This window comes from Stylophora pistillata, chromosome 5, assembly GCF_964205215.1.
Source record: "Stylophora pistillata chromosome 5, jaStyPist1.2, whole genome shotgun sequence".
Lineage (NCBI taxonomy): Eukaryota > Metazoa > Cnidaria > Anthozoa > Scleractinia > Pocilloporidae > Stylophora > Stylophora pistillata.
The window spans coordinates 15,169,161-15,182,336 of NC_142523.1; the positions used below are offsets into that span (position 1 = coordinate 15,169,161).

At 40.9% G+C, this 13,176-nt stretch overlaps 2 protein-coding genes and 1 pseudogene across 2 annotated transcripts; 1 reads left to right on the top strand and 2 right to left on the bottom strand.

Annotated features, from left to right (window-relative positions):
- Positions 1-4,870: 4,870 nt before the first annotated feature.
- LOC148730480 (uncharacterized) lies at positions 4,871-5,911 on the bottom strand (annotated as a pseudogene).
- Positions 5,912-7,501: 1,590 nt separating this feature from the next.
- Positions 7,502-9,026, bottom strand: LOC148730481 (uncharacterized). Its single transcript, XM_088759464.1, has one exon. It carries the CDS (start codon positions 8,884-8,886, stop codon positions 8,065-8,067), a length of 822 nt encoding a protein of 273 aa, XP_088615590.1. The 5' UTR covers positions 8,887-9,026; the 3' UTR covers positions 7,502-8,064.
- Positions 9,027-10,430: 1,404 nt separating this feature from the next.
- LOC148730482 (uncharacterized) lies at positions 10,431-11,402 on the top strand. The gene has a single exon (XM_088759478.1). The coding sequence runs from the start codon at positions 10,468-10,470 to the stop codon at positions 11,233-11,235; it is 768 nt and encodes a 255-aa protein (XP_088615604.1). The 5' UTR covers positions 10,431-10,467; the 3' UTR covers positions 11,236-11,402.
- Positions 11,403-13,176: the final 1,774 nt, after the last annotated feature.

Consider the following 13,176-nt stretch of genomic DNA (forward strand, 5'->3'; position numbering starts at 1 on the left):
TTTTAAAAACTAGAAAAAAACCCAAGGTTGATTGTCGAAGAAAAATCAGCAAAACATCCGAGTTATTCTTTATGAACAATAGCTAATTAACCCCAAGCCATGTTCGTCAATATTTTACTTGACCTCTGGACCTCTATCATACGCACTATCGCCCAGCCAAAGACCAGCGCGTGGAAAGATGAGTGAAACCAGACCAGGTGAATCTTTAGACTTAGATTATATCGAGTTGTCAGTGCGTTAATAATATTTCATGCGATGTCTGTTCTATTTTGTTCGCAGTGCTGCGGTATTCTTAACCCCCATGTCCCCCTCTGTAAGTTATCGCTCGAAGCGATAGCCGGGAGCGACTCTAGCTTCTTCGTGCGTAGCAACCCACCGCGTGCATCTTTAAATAAATAAGGCTTCAAGTTCTCTTCAAAAGAGTTAACCTCACAAGGCGTTTTGAATAAATATGATTTATTAATATGTTTACTTCACTGAGGTATTCATGGCTGATTCGTGTAGAAAATAGTCCCATTATTCAAGGTGAAAAAGAATTAACGTAAAGTCAATAAGTCTAAGAGGTGCACTTGATAAAAACATCAACTGCTATTTCAACGCAAATTATACGCCCCATAGTTCCTTCTCATCAAATTCAACTGGATATAAGACAATAATCTAGTCTATGTGAAGGTGTAGTCTGATCGTCCGGGTGAGTGTAGTCCTGAGAAGGACTGTGGTCGGTGGCAGTGACTGACGTTTCGACAACCTGTGCGGAAGTCATCATCAGAGTCAAGTGAGTGATTGTTGTCAGTAGAATGTTCTTATTCCAGTTCGTGTGAAATGATCGGTTGGTTTTGCCGTGATGTTATTGGCTGTAAGACTCAAGTGACGTAAGTCGTTCGTGATTGGTCTGTTTCGGTCTGTCGGTAAAGCTAGGTTGTTCTTTTTCGGTCGTTTGTGATGTTTATGTCGTGAATGAGTCGTTTGTATGGGGCGGGTAGTTGTTGACATCTGTTTAGGGGAGTCTGTTCTAAGTTAGTAAACCAGCTTTCCAGAGTCAGTCGTTGAAAATAATCAGTGCTGTAGGTTAGGCATTGCGCAGAGTCCCAGTCAATGTTGTGGTTGGTAAGTCGATGGTGTTCAGCAATGTGATTGCTGACATCACCTTTCCTCGTCGCCCGTCTGTGTTCAGTCAGTCTTGTTGTGAGGTTTCTGCCAGTCTCACCGATGTAGGAGGCTTGGCAGTCGGAACAATTGATCTTATAAATCGTTCCCTGTCTGTTCCTCGGTTCGTCTTTGTCTTTAACGTTGGTTAGTAACTGACGTAGTGTGGTGATGGGTTTGTGGGCGACGCGGATATTGAAGGGTAGTAAGATGCGCGAGATGTTTTCAGACATACCTTTTATGTACGGTATGGTTGCTGTAGTCGTAGGGGTTGCGGTGTCGTTTGTTTCGGTAGTGGTAGTGGGTCGGTGAGTGTTTCGTCGGATGAAGTCGTTGTTGTAGTTGTTCTTCGTAAAAACACGGTGAAGGTATTTGTTCTCGTCGGATAAGCTGTCTGTCGAGTCACATACTAGTTGTGCGCGTCGTGTTAGAGTTCTGATAGTTGTGGCTTTGTGTGATGTAGGGTTGTAGGATGACTCGTCTAGTAATCTGTCGGTGTGTGTCGGTTTCCTGTAAACTGTCGTTCGTAATGAGTTGTCGTTGTGGCTTACCAGGCAGTCTAGAAAAGGAAGTTTGCCATTTTCTTCGACTTCTCTGGTAAACTGTATGTCAGTGTTTTGTTCGTTAAGGTGGTTGTGGAATGCGTCAATTTCGTCGTGTCGAACGGCGGTGAATGTGTCGTCAACGTAACGTAACCAAAGCGGTATCGTTTGTCGGCAAGTCGAAAGGGCGCGTTCCTCGATGTTCTGCATCACAATTTCTGCTATAACAACAGAAACTGGAGACCCCATGGCAGTGCCGTGTAACTGTTTGTAGTGTTTACCGTTGTACTGAAAGTAAGTAGACGTTAGGCAAATGTTTAGCAAGTCCATGATGTCGTCTGTCGGTAGCGGTAGTGGTTCGGTAGATTTTCGGATTGCAGTCTCAGTGCATTGTAATGCTAATTGAAGTGGAATACTTGTGAACAGTGATTTCACATCAAATGACACTAGTTTGTAGTCGTCAGGTATCTGAACAGTCTTGGTAGCGTTAATGAAGTCTTCAGTGGATTGTAGTTTATGTCTGGATTTGTCGGTTAGCGGTTGTAGTATTGTCGTCAGGTACTTGGATAGTTGGTATGTGGTTCAATCACCGCTGTAAAGATCACGGCCTTGTTCCGGCCGGGCTCAAACTTAAGCCCCCGTTGAACACACAGGAGGCCATCCAGATCGTCAAAGCCACCTGCAGACGACTGGTCAAAGCGCGGATAAATGATTGCCACAGAAGACTCAAACACCACAGAAACAAATTACGACAACTACACGACCAACTGAAACAACTGATACCAACTGACCTACTTGACACCGTTACGACAATTTCCGACAAACGAGCCAACAAGACGACTGAACGCGCCCGCACTGGACATCAACAAAAATTGACACGACTGCTACGAGACAAAGAAGAGAGACGAAGCAAACCGGACGACAACTGGGTAAGTAACATTTCTTCTCGTTCCTTAGACAAGACTGAAACTCGGGTACTATCATACGGACTAAAACACTCAGTAACACCTAAACGCATACCGACTGAGGCTATTGTATCTAGTGTTGAGGCGGCCCTATCTCGGCAACGAGAACTATCTGAGCCGACCAAGGATAACATCAGAAGCAGAATTGCCTCCACTATACAATCAACGTCACTACATGACAGCAACTTGACTAAAGACGAACAACGCGCACTGAAACGACTGAGAAACGACGAGAACATAGTTATCCTACCAGCCGACAAAGGACGAGTTACTGTTGTTATGGACAAAACTGACTATCACGACAAAATGGACGCACTAGTTAACGACAAACGAACCTACGAAGAACTCAAACGTGACCCAACTCCTGCCCTTCAACGTAAACTCAACAGTAAACTACTGACACTCAAGAAAACGAACGCCTTTGACAACCAACGGTACTATCGACTGAGGTGCTCGGTACCACAGCCACCGAAACTCTACGGTTTGTCGAAACTACACAAACCTGGTTTCCCGATGCGACCTATTGTTTCTTTCTGTGGCTCTCCCACATACCAACTATCCAAGTACCTGACGACAATACTACAACCGCTAACCGACAAATCCAGACATAAACTACAATCCACTGAAGACTTCATTAACGCTACCAAGACTGTTCAGATACCTGACGACTACAAACTAGTGTCATTTGATGTGAAATCACTGTTCACAAGTATTCCACTTCAATTAGCATTACAATGCACTGAGACTGCAATCCGAAAATCTACCGAACCACTACCGCTACCGACAGACGACATCATGGACTTGCTAAACATTTGCCTAACGTCTACTTACTTTCAGTACAACGGTAAACACTACAAACAGTTACACGGCACTGCCATGGGGTCTCCAGTTTCTGTTGTTATAGCAGAAATTGTGATGCAGAACATCGAGGAACGCGCCCTTTCGACTTGCCGACAAACGATACCGCTTTGGTTACGTTACGTTGACGACACATTCACCGCCGTTCGACACGACGAAATTGACGCATTCCACAACCACCTTAACGAACAAAACACTGACATACAGTTTACCAGAGAAGTCGAAGAAAATGGCAAACTTCCTTTTCTAGACTGCCTGGTAAGCCACAACGACAACTCATTACGAACGACAGTTTACAGGAAACCGACACACACCGACAGATTACTAGACGAGTCATCCTACAACCCTACATCACACAAAGCCACAACTATCAGAACTCTAACACGACGCGCACAACTAGTATGTGACTCGACAGACAGCTTATCCGACGAGAACAAATACCTTCACCGTGTTTTTACGAAGAACAACTACAACAACGACTTCATCCGACGAAACACTCACCGACCCACTACCACTACCGAAACAAACGACACCGCAACCCCTACGACTACAGCAACCATACCGTACATAAAAGGTATGTCTGAAAACATCTCGCGCATCTTACTACCCTTCAATATCCGCGTCGCCCACAAACCCATCACCACACTACGTCAGTTACTAACCAACGTTAAAGACAAAGACGAACCGAGGAACAGACAGGGAACGATTTATAAGATCAATTGTTCCGACTGCCAAGCCTCCTACATCGGTGAGACTGGCAGAAACCTCACAACAAGACTGACTGAACACAGACGGGCGACGAGGAAAGGTGATGTCAGCAATCACATTGCTGAACACCATCGACTTACCAACCACAACATTGACTGGGACTCTGCGCAATGCCTAACCTACAGCACTGATTATTTTCAACGACTGACTCTGGAAAGCTGGTTTACTAACTTAGAACAGACTCCCCTAAACAGATGTCAACAACTACCCGCCCCATACAAACGACTCATTCACGACATAAACATCACAAACGACCGAAAAAGAACAACCTAGCTTTACCGACAGACCGAAACAGACCAATCACGAACGACTTACGTCACTTGAGTCTTACAGCCAATAACATCACGGCAAAACCAACCGATCATTTCACACGAACTGGAATAAGAACATTCTACTGACAACAATCACTCACTTGACTCTGATGATGACTTCCGCACAGGTTGTCGAAACGTCAGTCACTGCCACCGACAACAGTCCTTCTCAGGACTACACTCACCCGGACGATCAGACTACACCTTCACATGTTACCCCCGGGTTCAAACCATTTACTGCAATCTAGTCTATGTAAGATGAAAAGAGAGATACATGACATAAAATAAGTTGCCAGCTTTATGTACAGTTTACAGAACATAAAAAATATAACCATATCGGAAGCAAAAAACGAGCCTTCTCGCATTAGGTTACTAGAGACTAATTAAAATGGGAATTTGCTGCTTGCAAAACGTAGTAGAAAAATAAAAATGCTTTATGAGATCTTAACATGAATCGAGGAGCTAGAAAAATGTACCTATTCTAAACTACTTGATCTACTTGTCCAACCCGACGTAAACAGCGTAGATTACGAATTTCCAAAATGGAAAGTACTATTGCTATGGCGCTCTTGGCAGTGAAGATGGACTAGTCTTTGCCAAACAAATAGAACACCACTGCACGAATAACCAAGAATGGAAAGTTCACGCAAACTATTTGAACAATATTACGGCAAAATGCGGTTTCATATACGAATTTTCGGTCCCTCTTCAGTGAGTTTGTTTTCTGCCATTTGCAAGGGAGATAGCAACATGCTGAGGCAAACCAACGCGATCATTGCTGCACCGAATGCTTTGGGTATTCCAATGTCGTGCTCTCTTTACTCCAACACTATATCTATCATCTCGATTCCATCGAACAGATCGACGGCCATGGAAAAACACAACTTGGAAATAAGCTCTCTTTCTTTATCATTTTCGTCTGAATCGTGGAGATCGCCTGTGTTTAACAATAGTAATAGCAGAGGTGGCTTAATGCACAGAATCGCCTTCAATACATTTGGACCAAAAGACTCGGTCTTGTCAATTCCATCTCCGACGATTCCAAATACCATTGCAATGTTTACAACCAAAGCCACAATATACAGACCCCAAATTTGAAAGAGGTACCGGTAGCCAAGGTACAGCTCTTTGAAAAATAAATGAAGAATGCAAAAAAACAACAGCTGGCCCAAAGAAGATGGCCGTGAAATACCACTTGGAACTGCCTTTATAATTGGCGAGATAGGCAGAGGAAAACATGCACTGCGCATTATTATCAAACAGAAGAAAGCCAATCGTCCGAGCCATGATAAAAACGAAGCCCTTATTATCCAAAAAAATAGACGATCTTACTGCGTAGCCAAATTGTGCTTCCTACGTATATTTTTATAGCAATACTTAGCAGCGAATGAAGTGACGCCACGTCGATCATGAACAAATGATGCAAAAAGGGAATTACTAGAATATTCCAGAAGCTCACACGCACGGACATTTTGCATATGTAATTTGGGCGCCGCCTGAGACTTAATTATTGTTATGCAGTTTCATTAATCTGCAGTTCTCTGTTTCCTCTTTTCTCTAGATTAAAAAAAAATAATAATAATAGTCGAAGGATTTTGAACTGACGCGAAGAGTTTTGCTGGAAAAATTAATTTGCTGAAATCTGGAGCTGTCAAATCAGCAATTTCCGAGAAATCTTGCGAGGTGACGTTTGGAGTTTCTGAGAATAGTGTTGCATAACAATGATTCGGGGATTCCCCGAACACTACGCATTTTCACGGATTGCGTCATGACGATAGAGCCATCTTTTGCTCTTCTTAGAGTGTTTGTATAAAATTAATTTGCAATTTTTTCTTTTAACCTTTGGAACTTCATTTCTAATATTTCCTCTCACTGCAACATTTCCGAGAAATCTATCGAAACTGCGCCAGGCTTATCTTTCTGAGAAATGTTTTTGCTTCAGTCAGTTTTAGGGGATTCCCCAGAAGAATAACAATCTGAGAGAAGGATCAAGGTGAAACATAACGAAGCGTCCGACTTTATGAAAATAATTTTCAACGACCTCTCTTAATTAAATCGTGGAAATTTTGGGGAGTTTCTTTGTCTACTACATGACGTTCGGCTAGCATAAAATAATCAATTTGGTCTGACAGTTAGGACTGTAAACTGTTTTGATCGAGAGACCATCGAGTCTAACAGCACTGTAGCTTTTTATGCATAATTGCTTTTATCAACTGTTAGAACAAGGTTATAGAGTTTGACAAATAGTAATAATAATAATAATTATAGTTCACCACTAAATTTTCTCCGGTTCTCATTGGTTTAAATCGATCACGTGACGCGATAGTGTTCATCCGTGGAGAGACACTATCAGCCCATAGTGCCCGTCCGCAGAAAATACCTGGATTGATAGTACTCATTCGTGAAAAGTTTTGAATAGTTTGACGGCCGCGAAGTTAGGCAGATCGGAAAAACAGTGACCTTTCAATTCTGAAAGGTATAACGTATTATTTAGCCAATGTACGGTTGCGAATTATTGACATTTGTGACAAGCTGTAGGCGCGGAAGAAAATTTAGTGGTAAACAATAAAAGCAATAGAGTGTTTATGTCTCGGAACTATCGGTCTGATAGTTACCCCTCGGAAGATGGAATTTGAGATACATGATATAAAATAAACTGCAAGCTTTATGTACAGTTTGCAGAACCTAAAAAACTACAACTAACTATATCGAAAGCAAAAATCGAGTTTAGGTTACTGGAGACTGACTGTGAAAACAGGATTTTGCCTTCACAAATAGACGGACAGACGGGAACAACTCTATAAACTTCCTCTGGGAAAAGGCTTGCCTGGGGGTGCTCGCTGGCTGCGGGAATTAAGGCCGGAATCTTTTACGGCTGATGACTATCCTTAGTACAATGACAACAACAAGGTTGGCTCCAAAGTAAATTTATTTTGCAACCGCTACTGAACTGACGTGGCCCTAATCTGGCCTGATCTAAACTAACTTGACCAAAACAAAGAAAGCTTTTCAAAACAGCTGTATTTAAGCCTACTGTACAAAGGATTAGGTAATGCCATGAATTATCTAAAGGATCACGTAATCTACCACAATATTGATTGGTTAGGCAGGAATTCGCCTTTTACAAGATTAATTACTTTTGAAAAGTTCTGGTGGATAACAATTACACAAAAGGACATGACAGGTGACGGTTACTGTTTGACATTAATTACAGTTATGATATAATAACAACTATTTACGGCTGATTGAATAGGAACTGATAGTGTTTACGTTTTGTTTAGCATAGCAAGATCTCACCGTTTCTACGCTGAATTATTATATCATGATTTTTAGCGCTAGCATAAAAACTCGATAACTTAAAATCCTATAGTTACATAATTAAAGTGGGAATTCGTTCCTTGCAAAACGTACTACAAAATTAAGAATGCATAATGAGATCTAAACGAATAGAGGAGCGAGAAAAATGTACCTATTTTAAACTACTGGATTTTCTTGTTCAACACTATGTAAACGGCGTATATTACGAATTTCTAAAATGGAAAGTACTATCGCTATGGTGTTCTTGGCGATGAAGATGGACTCGTCTTTGCCAAACATAAAGAACACCACTGCACGAATAACTAAGAATGGTAGATTTACGCAAATTATTTGAGCGATATTGCGGTAAAATGCGGTACGAAGACGAATCTTCGGTCCCTCTTCGGTGAGTTCGTTTTCTGCCATTTGCCAGGGAGATAGAGACATGCTGAGGCAAGCCAACAAGATCATTGCTGCACCGAATGCTTTCGGTATTCCAATGTCGTGCTCTCTTTCTTCCAACACGATGTCGATCATCTCGATTCCATCGAACAGATCGACGGCCATGGGAAAACACAACTTGGAAACAAGCTCTCTTTCTTTTTCTTTCTTTTCATCTCCGTCTGAATCATAGAGATCACCTGTGTTTAACAACAGTAGTAGCAGAGGTGGTGTTATGCACAGAATCCCCTTCAATACATTTGGACCTAAAAATTCGGTCTTGTCGATTCTATCTCCGACAAATCCAAATACCATTGCGATGTTTATAACAAAAGCCACAATGTACAGAACCCAAATTCGAAAGAGGTAGCCAAGGTACAGCTCTTTGAGAAATAAACGTAGAATCCAAAACAAAACTGCTGGCCCAAAGGAGGTGGCAGTGAAATACCACTTGGAACTGCCTTCATACTTGGCGAGATAAGCAGACAGAAACATGCACTGTGTAATTATCAGACCGAAGAAAGCCAATCGTCCAAGCCATGTTAAAAACGAAGCCATAATTACGTGTGGGAAAGCTGTCTAAAAATGAACGATCTAGGCAAATTATGCTTACTACTGCTATAATAATTGATACTGTATATTTGTTTAGCAAAACTTGGCAGCGAATGAGGTGACCTACAGCGATCTTGCTCAAATGATGCAAAAGGGAATTACCCGAATATTCCAGAAGCTCTCATTTACAGACATTTTGCACACGTAATTTGGTCGCTGCTGGAGACTTAATATTGTTATGCAGCTTCATTAATCTACAGTTCTCTGTTTCCTTTTTTACTCTCGATTAGAAGTAAGAAAAAAGGCTTAAGATTTTGAACTGACGAGATTTTTGTTAGAAAAATTAATTCGCTGAAAATCTGGAGCTGTCAAATCAGCAATTTCCGAGAAATCTAGCCCGATGACACGGAGTTTCTGAGAAAAGTGTTGCATAACAATGGTTCGGGGTTCCCCGATCACTACTCATTTTTCACTAATTGCGTCATGACGATGAAGCTTAGAGTATTTGTATAAAATGAATTTGCAATTCTTTCTTTTAATCTTTTGAACTTCATTTCTGATATTTACTCCCACTCTAACATTTCCGAGAAATCTATCGAAACTGCACCAAGCTTATCTTTCTGAGAAATGTTCAGTCAGTTTTAGGGGATTCCCCGGAAGAAATGGAATCTGATAGAAGGATCTAGGTGAAAGGTAGCAAAGCGTGCGACTGTATGAAAATCATTTTCAACGACCTCTCTTAAATCGTGGAGATTTTGGGGGAGTTTCTTGGTCTACCAAATGACGTTCGGCTAGCCTAAAATAATCAATTTGGTCTAACGGTTAGGATTGTAAACTGTTTTGATCGACAGAACATTACAGTCTAACAACTCTGAAGCTTTTTATGCATAATTGTTTTTATTAACTGTTAGAACAAGATTAAAAAGTTTGACATCTACTAACTCTTTACACTTCCAAACACAGAAAGTACAATAAATGTTCAGAGCGGTAAAATTAATAAAAAATCGCAAGCAGAAATCTGCTCACAAACACATATGTTATGGTGACACCGATTTATAGATTTATAACCGAAGCTGCTCTGTATATATTTTGTAATGTTGGTTGTTTACCTTTCCAATAATCCCTGCCTTACTTCCTCACAAATACTGTTGGTTGAGCAGTGGCATCATAAAAAGTTTTGTCAGATGAGACAGTGGAAGCAATAACGTCTGTATTGGCAGGGAAACTAATTTCACTACTTTGATCAAGAACTATATGGTACTATAGGTATTAGTTCTATATAGTCGGAGCAAATATACATGATAGATAAAAAGACGTCGTTAGCTAAAGCCTATCGTCGTAATTTTTTGTATTCGTGTTTGCTGATAGAAACAGAAGAATTTACTAACAATGGAGTTATGTAAGGTCAGCAGGCTTTCTAAGAACTTTGTCTATGGTAATTTTTTCTTCTGAGAAACGCAGGAATTCGAAGTTGGCTCAAATTACGCTTCGTTAGAATGATTATAAATTCGAAGTTCACATTCCTGAGTTTCTTAGTGTAAGCAGCCTTCTTGAGCCTACAAAAAAAAAAAAAACAGAAATTTGAAAATGACTTGTTCGTTGTTAGCGTTGGTCGCACGTGCTGCCTTCTTCCTCGTGATGATCCTTCAAGACATTTCTTTCACTTCGTATCCAGCACATTACGAAAATCAAAAAAGCTGGTATGCTTTACTTCTTCTCTACATACCATCCTTGATTTTCTGGTCTATCATCGTGTCCAATAACAAGCCCATCACCTGGGCATTTTCTGTTTGGGGTCTGTACGTATGGCTTGCTTTGGTACCCATTATCGGAGTAATATTTGGGCGAATCGAAGACAAAATCGAAAAGGATCTGTTCCTTGGCCCGGATGTGTTGAAGATGACCCTTTGCCTAACTCCACTCGTGTTCTTGCTGTTACTTAACACATTTGAAGCGGATGGTGAAGAACGAGAGCTCTTATCAAAGCTGGCCTTCCAAATAACATTAGATCTCTTCGACGGAATTGAAATGCTGGAAGTTATTCTGGAGGAAAATGAACTTTCTCATGGCCTTTCCAAGAGCTTTGAGACAGCTACCGTTACCTTCGTCTGCATAAGTTTCGTGCTTTCGCATTTTCAATTGGAGGAGAACAGATTTTTGGACCAGTCTCATTACAAATTTATAGCCACCATACGTATCACCCTTCAGATTTTGCTTGGCAATTGTGTGTTTCTAGGCCTTCGTTTGACTCTGTTCTTTAAGTACAAGAGAGATGCGTCAATTTTTATCGCCAAAAATGGCATCTTGATCATTCATGGCATTTTAGAGATTATTTATTTGCGGAAGCATCAATAAGCAAAAACTACTGCAGAAGCCACACTGTTCTTTGAAGATTTCAATCATATATAGTAAGTTCTTAATCAAATTCGCACAACCGACATGTTTTAGCTCCTTTTCGATGCTTTATTTTCCTTGTTTGTATGATGTGTAGATTGTTAGATTAAAATTATTATTGGATTGTCTGATCGTGCGGTCTATTTCCGGAGCTGGCGTCGCATGTGGGTTGAGTTTGCTGTTGGTTCTCGTCCTTGCTCCGAAAGTTTTTCTCCATGCAGGTCCTCCGGTTTTCCTCCCTCCACAAAAACTAACATTCCAAATTCCAATTCGATTTTAAAACAGTAAGTTAATGGGGTAAGGAGGGGGACATTGGGATTTGCGGTGTTACGGTGTTGACCCTCATTTAAATGCGATATCGCGGTGAGATCTCAAACCCCACGGTGTTCGATGTTTGTAATTTCAAATCGACGGTGTTCGGTGAAATAAACCATTTCTGGTGCTGCAGTTTATTCTGTAACCCTTTTAAAAACTAGAAAAATAACCCAAGGTTGATTGTCGAACGAAATAAACAAAACTCTACTCTCTCAGAAATAGCGCTGCAATCACAAACCCTAACGCCTACTCTGATATCTTTACTAGGGAATCTTGGTTTGCTTAGTGCCCGTAGAAAGAGGGCTGGTAGACTGGTTCGCCTGAAGAGAGCGAAGCAATCGAAAATCATTCCTGTTATTATTAATTCCCGGCCAACTCATGCGTAGATTGTTAATTTTGATTTTAATCACACAAGATCCCGAACACTTCGACGTATTTCAACTTTGCCCTCACAGCCAAGAATCATTCCTTGTTGCATGGTAATGAACACAAGATCTGTTGTTAAAGTGGACGCCTTTCCTGCCCTTGTTGCTGAATTGTTGACAAATAACTGCGACCTGTGTTTTTTAACTGAAACTTGGCTGAAGCCTATACATCCAACTCACATTTTTTGCTCCAATGGATTTTGTATGATTCGTAAAGACAGATTAGATCGTGGTGGAGGTGGCTCGCTGTCATTTGCAGGGGAGATTGGAATATCGAACGACTCGATGGTCCTCTTTCCAGTGATTTTGAATGTTTATGGCTGAGAGTTTCGACTCCTAATTCTGTCTACTGCGCATGTGTTGTTTACCATCCTGACGAGTCCTCGTATGATTAAGAGGAACTGTTGGATTTTCTGACCCTAACCTTAAAAACCCTAACCCTAAACCCCAACCTAACCCTAACCCAGCCTGCTGCCTAAACGTGAATAAACTCAAACAACATTTTGAGTTTCCAGTTGTAATAATAATAGTTAAATGAATCAATTATCTTTCCAATAAAAATTAATATATTGACTTCATCGAACCTTCTTACAACCCAAAAACATCAGATACACTCTTTGCAACCTTAATTTCCACTTGTTAAATTAGAGGAGTTATCTGACAATTTGATGAGAACCTGTACAGCCGATAGCATCAGTGAGGACAAAAACCAAATTATTTCCCAAGGCTTGTATCCCTGGAAACAAGTCTGAATGAAGTCAAATTAAATAATGAAGAGAGTTTCGTTGACCTCTTTATGAAATGGATAATTTACACCGATTAGGTTTTAGAGAAATGAAACTAAAGTCAAAAGGAGACTGATACTGCATATTAAGTGGCAATGGGCACCAACCTGGCGCCGAACGCGACAATAGTCCATTTTACAGTTGTATGCTTGGTTGCCAAGCCCTTCAATGGTTGTGAGGCTAGAGATGACCTTGTTATGATACAAACCTTGCTGCCTTTCAAATGTAAATCACTTTGTTATCATGCTAACTAGATACAGACAGGTCTCTATCACAACAAGGTGATAAAACAAACCAATTCCACTCGCGCATGCGCAGACAAAGTACCTCTCTGCTTAATATGTTTACTTCACTGAGGTATTCATGACTGATCATCA